Source organism: Helobdella robusta, assembly GCF_000326865.2.
Source record: "Helobdella robusta unplaced genomic scaffold HELROscaffold_26, whole genome shotgun sequence".
In the NCBI taxonomy this organism is placed as follows: domain Eukaryota; kingdom Metazoa; phylum Annelida; class Clitellata; order Rhynchobdellida; family Glossiphoniidae; genus Helobdella; species Helobdella robusta.
Window position 1 is genome coordinate 871031 of NW_008704349.1, and position 7500 is coordinate 878530.

A 7500-nucleotide genomic window follows, 5' to 3' on the forward strand; every position below is an offset into this window, starting at 1 on the left:
TGTTATTATTGTTGTTGTTGTGATGTTATTATTATTATTGCCAAACATTCGGTAGAATTTATAGAATATTGTAAAAATTATGGTCTATTACCAACATATACATATATATGTATAGAATTCTTTAGAGGCAAATATTTGATAATAATAATAATAACATCACAACAACAACAATAATAACAACAATAACAATGATTAAATCATAATTAACATATAATATATATATAAGAAGCATTATCGTCTTGTTTCTACTTCATGAAATGTTGCTGAATGGTAGAGTGAGGTACAGTATATTATTACCATTTTCGGCGTTATCATCATTATTATTATTATCATTAACTCTAAAAATGTTGTTATTATTGTTATTAACGATTGTGACGTCACTGTTATTGTTATTATTGCTATTATTGTTGTTGGTGTTGTTTTGCAAGATTACGTAGCCAGCTAGCGGGTTGTGTAATATGAACTGAGGTTGTTGCTGCTGTTGGTACTGTTGTACGTGTGACGTATTTTGTTGTGGTTGATGTTGAATGTGTAGCATATGTTGTTGTTGTTGTTGATGTTGAATGTGTGACGAATGTTGTTGTTGTTGTTGATGTTGAATGTGTGACGAATGTTGTTGTTGTATGTGTAGCGTATGTTGTTGTTGTATGTGTGGCGTATGCTGTTGTTGTATGTGTAACGTGTGTTGTTGTTGTTGTATGTGCGACGTATGTTGTTGTTGTTGTTGTAAAAGTTGCAATTGTTGATTCATTTGTAATTGTATATATTGTTGTTGTTGCTGCTGCTGAGTCTGCTGTTGATGATGATGATGATGAGGCTGTTGTACTAGTATTTGAACTGGAGAATTTTGTATGAAAAGTTGCTGCTGTTGTTGAAGCTGCTGTTGATGTAACAACTGCTGTTGCTGAAGCTGTTGTTGTTGTTGCTGCTGAAGCTGTTGTTGTTGTTGCTGTTGTTGTAACAATTGTTGTATTTGTTGCTGTAGGCTTCGATCCACGAATGATGACGAACTGCTAGTGGCATTGTTGTTGTTGTTGCTGTTGTTGTTGATGCTGATTATTTTTCTATCATAGATATCATTAGCATTATTATTGCTGTTGTTAATGTTTGCCATATTGGTTGTAGTTGTTGTTTTAGTGCTAACTGAGGAATTTACATTACTCTTAATGTGATTATTTTTGTCGCTACTGCAGTAACTGCCGACGCTACTGAGTTTAACTACTTTTTTGTGTTTGCTTAAGGTGTCATTGCCGTTGTTGTTGCTGTTGTTGTTATTTTTGTTGTTGTTTGTGGTGACGGTGACGTCATCGTCTGCTTGCACGAGGAATAAAGGTAAATTGGATGAAGAGCCGGCGTTTTTGAAGCCAGGAGAGGACGACGATGAAGAAGAAGATGAAGATGAAGAAGATAACAAGGATGGTGGGGACGATGATGGAGATGGAGATGTCAGTAACGTTTTTAAAGTCGGCTGCCTAACAACTACTGATGACGATGATGATGACGATGATGATGATGATGATGACGACGATGATGATGACGACGACGATGATGATGACTGTTTGATAATGTATAGAACACCCTGGTCCAGATAGCAGTGACTACCCTGGAGTAATGATGACGATGATGGTGACGACGACGATGATGATAATTTTTATGACGGTCACCGGGGGTGCGTTTCTTACTGAGTTTTAAAAATTTTTAAAGGTTTTTTTGATGAGGGGTTTAATATTGCTACTTTAATCATTATAATTGTGTTGTTTGTTACTTTGTTGTTGGTTATTTTGTTGGTTATTATTGTTGTTATTATTATTGTTGTTGTTATTTTGGTTGTTGTTGTTGCAATTAATGCCGGTAGTGAAAGTAGTTGACTTAATTTTGACTTTGTTAGCCAAGAGATGACTAATATGCTGTCTTTGCGATAATAACGACGACGATGATGATGATGAAGATGACGATACTGATGATGATGAAGACGTTACTGATGATGATGATGAGGATGACGCTACTGATAATGATGATGATGGTGATGTTGTTGTTGTCGTTGTATGTTTAGATTGTGTGTTTAGCTGTCGATGATGTTGTAAAAATATTGTCGATGATTGATTTGATAGTTTTGTAGTTGTTGCTGTCGTTGTTAATGGCGTCATATGTTGATAAGGTAGTTCGGCATTTATTAATATATATGGTGTGTAATCATTATAAAGAGTTGTTGTTGTTGATGATGTTGTCGTCGTTGTCGTTGTTGGGTTGTTGATGCAGTCTAGCAAAAGACTGTTGTAAAAGTGCTTCAGCGATGGATTGATGGCTATGATGTTGTTGCTGAGATTAACTTTGTTGTTGTTGATGATGCTACTGTTGATGTTGTTGTTGATGCTGTTGTTGTTGTTGGTGGTGACGTTGGTGTTTGAAAAGGTAGAAAGGTTGTTGTTATTGATGTTGTTGTTGTAGTTGTAGATTTGATCGGAGTATGAAAAATTAGGATTTAAATTGGAAATTTTAGTTAATGTTGTTGTGGTTGTTGTTGTTGTTGTTGTTGTTGTAGTGGTCGATGTTGTTGCGGTTGTTGATGTTGCCGTAACGAATTTGTTGTTTTTTGAGATTGTTTCTGTCAGCAGTTTCTCTGTTTGCTGCAGAAAATTAGCAACAAAGCTATCAAAAGATTCATTTGTCGATTCTGTAACTGCTGCTGCTGTAGTTGCTGTAGCTACTGTTGTAGCTGCTTTCAATGTTTTGTAGTCACTGATGTTGTCTTTAGTAGAAGCATTTATACAGGTAAGTATTTTTGTGGATGGTTTAGCTGAAACTTTTGCTGATAATGATACTGATGTTGACGATGATGATGACTGGATAAGACTAAATGGTAGCAGCATAAATGACTTACATGATGATGATGACGACGATGGTGACTTCAGTTGCAAGTGAGTTGGTGGTGAGGATGATGATGACGGTAATGATTGAGATACAGACGACGATGACGACGATGATGATGGTGATGATGATGAAGATGGCGAGGGAAATTTAGTTCTATTGCTCATCAAGTCGACTAATGTGATGATGTTACTGTCGTAACTATTTCTCAGAGGAAACATTTGATGATGTTGTTGCTGGTGTTGTTGTTGATGACTCAAATGTTGCTGTTGTTGTTGTTTATCTTCGAATGGCTGCTTTAGTTGTTGATAAACACAATGATTATAACCGACATCATCGTTTTCGCTGGAGTTGCCTAAAGAATCTTTTGCTGGGAGAGGCAAGTGTTGTTGCAATTGTTGTTGTTGCTGCAATTGTCGTTGCTGCAACTGTTGTTGCTGCTGCTGCTGCTGTAGCTGCTTATTTTGTCTAATTTTATTTAAATAATAATAAACTCCACTGTCGACTGCTTCATCTTCATCATCGTCGCCGTCGTTATTCGCGTATCTCATATCTTCAACTTCGCATCTAACAATGCTTTCGACTGAATTATTATCATTATTATTATTATTACTATTATAGTTATTATTATCATTATTATTATTATTGTTGTTGTTATTATTATTATTATTATTCAGGAAATAACCCGCGCCAGATGTCAGACTCGTTTCACTAATACCTAATTTCTTCATCATCATCACTTGCTGCGCGGATTTTTGACTGACCAGTTCTGGGGAGTGTAGCGTCAAAAAGGTTTGATTGACAGTTGCCGGGGACTGTGAGATTGATTTTTCGTCGATATTTTGCTGGTTTCCCTTCTTCAATTCTTTACCCTCGTCAATATATTTTTGGCACCTTAATTTCAAACTTCCAGAATTCATACTAATTTTACTCTTCAACCTCTGCCTAAGTATAGTCTTCGGTATCTTGATTTTGAGGTCGAAATTACCAGCTTCACTTACGTGAGCGGCTTTATCGGCAGCATCATTGTATCCATCCTGGGTGGATGTAACTAGCATCTCATCTTTCGTAATATTAAGTTCACTTTTACTCTCCGTCTTTACCTCACCGTCATCTCTACTATTTTTGTTATTATTCTTCTTTTTCTTATTGGCGCTAATGTTATTATTACTATTGTTGTTGTTCTTCCTGTCAACTTTCAGTTTCCTTTTCTTCAAAACGCTCAGGGCTCCTGCAGCCGTGGCATCTTTCTCCCAATTATTATTATTATTGTTACTGATGACGTCGTTACTGACTTTATTTTTAGCTCGCTTCTTATCTCCGGCAAGTTTGCCATTATATACTAATGTGAACTTTGAACTCTCATTATTATTATTATTATCATTGTTCTTCTTTTTATTATTGCTAGTAGAAGTATTAGTATTAGTAGTAGCAGAAGTAGTAGTAGTAGTGGTAGAATTATATAACTTCTGACTATAACAAAAATCACTTACAAAGTTATCATCATAATTTACATCGTAATTAACATCACCATTATTATTATTATACTCATCATGTTTAGATGCTAAATTTTTACTATTATTATTATTATTATTATTATTATTATTATTATTATTATTATTATTATTACCATTATTAATATTAGCGTTTGAGTAAATGTTTGGACAACTCTCACTGGCTAAAATGTTTACGTCTTTTGGTACAATACCATTACCTTCAATATGATTGGTGCTCTGGCTATTATATATGTCACTGTTGTAATTATTATTATTATTATTGTTGTTGTTGTTATTAATGTTACTATTGTTATTATTATTGTTGATGTTGGTGTCGACATGTTGGTGGCTGCTTTGGAAGTGTTTAATCTGTGTCGAAATCAAAAGATGAAAGTAGATATGATGAAAAATAATGATAATAATATTTGTAATAATTGGAACAAAAAAATAATAATGGAATGAAAAAATGATGACAGACCTTCCATACATCGGCCGACTGTTGGCGACTTTTTTCGATGTTCATATACTGCCTCATGTCATCGGTGAAACAGCCTAAAAATAAATAAAAACAACAATAACAACAACAATAATTAATCAAAATAACATTTATAATATAATATAACATAATTTATAGTTACATGACTTTGTACCTTCACTCAATCTTTCTTTCCAGTCTTCACAAGATTTTGTGAAGAATTCGTTTGTGAGTGCTTCACAGCTTGGCCTGAAAAAAATTGTTACCTGTTATATACTATGTAGAAGAAAAAATACTATAAAATTTTAACAGCTTGTTTCCAATAAATTTTGTTAAAAATATTTACTAATTTACAGATGAGCTTCAGAGAGAAACAAAGATAGCGAAGCAAAATCAGAACAAAGAAACACATCCCTACTTACACTAAATTCCCTAAATCATCGTGGACTTGATCACAGACAGGTAACAACTTGACCAGATGATGCTGAAGATAGCTTGGTAATCTTTTAAAATTAGCTTCATTGACTATTGCCTATAAGTGAAGATGATGATGATGATAATAATAATGAAGAATAGTAATAAAATCAAAATATTGTGATGATGAAAAAAAATAAATTATTAGATCTCAGTTGTCATTGTATCTTTCATATTTATACAACAGAGAACACATACATACAGTCATACATACAACAGCAATAGCTTATTGGTAGCACATACTTTCATATTAATTTCGGTTAATTTAGAATCTGCAGACGTCAAAAGACTCTTTAACCAGTCCGTGGTTTTCTTACCATTATTATTTTTGATCTTTTTCTTCTGGGGATGCAAAACATATTTTAAAAAAACTTACTAATAACTAAAACTAAATTTACTGAATTTATAAATAATATTCAAATAAATGAAAGACTTGGTTAATTAAATATTAAATGTGTGTGAAAATGTATAAATGAACATCTGTAACCAATTTGATGTTTCATTTTGTGAGAATTTTTTTTGACGGAAATTTTTTTTTCCCAATTCAGATGAGAATCAATAACAACTCAATTACCTTAGCTGTGTCTTGAATATTTTTTGATGAAATTTTGCAGTTTAATTTCTTTTTGACATTGGAGGACATTTTTAATTGAATAAAATAAATAAATACGTGATAAAAAGTCAAAAAATTGATGAAAATTGCAACTTTTGAGATGAAAATTTAGTGACTTGTTTATAAACCTAAGTGCAGCTAGCAGCGAAATTTGTTTTGGAAAAATTAAACAACCTATATTTTAATACCAAATTACTTATAAAATTACATTTTTGTCAATTATTCAAAATTAATTATACTTTTATAACAAGGTTTCATCAATTTTAATAATTTTTTAACCGTTTATGCCATTTTACTTTTAATTTCTGTTGCTATAGCCTCCTACACACTTTTAAAATAAATAAATAGTAAATTCTTGTTAAAATAGGCTTTCAAAAACGTCCAAAAAATGGCTAAAAGTCGAGTTGACACTCTTCTGCTGTGGTTGGTACGGTTTCTGTAATAAAAATCATGTAAAACTATGTTATTGTACCATTTCTGATATTCCGCAATTTAGATTAAGTTTAATTTAAAAATTTATCAGTGTCTTTTGAAAAAGTGTATAAAACGGTTTTAATTTTAAAATTTTTAATTAATTAAAAAACTAACTTTTATTGTAATGATAATGATATCAGTTTGTTCTTATTTGTTGAATTTTCATTTATTTCATCAATTTTTCGTGAACTTTTCATTAATTTTTCATAAAACACACACAGTTCTTTATCAAAAATTACAAAGTTGGTAGAGAAAAGTGACCACCTGGTAAATTGTGAGGAGTTTTTCAATCTTCCTAAGACTTTGAAGTCAAAAGTTTATATGGCCTTGACAAACAAAGGCCTCATTACAGACACAAACATAGATTTGGTCAGTAGCTATATTTATTATTACAATTATATTATAGGTTAATATTATGAACATATGTTATAATTTTATTATTACAATTATAGGTTAATATTATGAATGTATGTTATCATTTGCTGGCAATAATTAGTTTTCATTAGTTTCGTCATTTCATTTCCATATTTTGATGTGTTTTAATCAAAAGATTTGTAATAATTAATGAAATTTGCAAGCTTCTGTACATATACTTTTGTATTTATAAAACAAAAAGTTAATATTTGATTAACTTAATCAGATAAGTTGTTTCATATTTTTTCATTGTAGTTTCTCTCAGATGATTTAAAAATATTGAAGTTAAGCTTTCAAAAGTCCAATGCTGTCACAGATGTTTCTCTGAGGAAAGTTTCTAGAAAATGTCCCAACGTTGTTAAGTTGTTACTATGCAAGCAATCTTTCATCACTTCTGAAGGTCTAAGGAATGAATGAGTGCACGAAAGAATTGGATGAATAAAAGAGTGAATGAGTGAATGAACGAATGAATGAATGAATGAATGACTTATATGGATTGAATGAATAGATGTTCAATTTGCTGGTCATACTAAACAAGTTTGATTGCATTGGTGACAAATCATTAACGGATAGCAATAATTTAAATATTAAAGTTATTTATTTAAATTTTAATATAATATTAATAATAATAATTTCTATTTTTTATAGGACTTACATGCATAGCATATAAATGCAAGTACATACAA

General features: G+C 31.7%; 2 protein-coding genes across 2 annotated transcripts in view; one reads left to right on the forward strand and one right to left on the reverse strand.

The window, feature by feature from the left end:
• Nucleotides 1–2496: 2496 nt before the first annotated feature.
• Nucleotides 2497–5956, reverse strand: HELRODRAFT_173329 (hypothetical protein; the record flags this gene model as incomplete). Its single annotated transcript, XM_009019944.1, has 7 exons — nt 2497–2627; nt 2882–4733; nt 4843–4916; nt 5015–5088; nt 5262–5371; nt 5557–5655; nt 5888–5956. 7 exons carry the CDS (start codon nt 5954–5956, stop codon nt 2497–2499), a joined length of 2409 nt encoding a protein of 802 aa, XP_009018192.1.
• A 1505-nt stretch (nt 5957–7461) lies between these two features.
• HELRODRAFT_79810 (hypothetical protein) overlaps nt 7462–7500 on the forward strand; it is a gene marked incomplete at both ends in the record, with an annotated part of 1232 nt that continues 1193 nt past the window's right edge. The window contains one exon of the mRNA XM_009019945.1: nt 7462–7500. This exon is cut by the window's right edge and continues 91 nt beyond it. Coding sequence (XP_009018193.1) covers nt 7462–7500 — 39 coding nt within the window.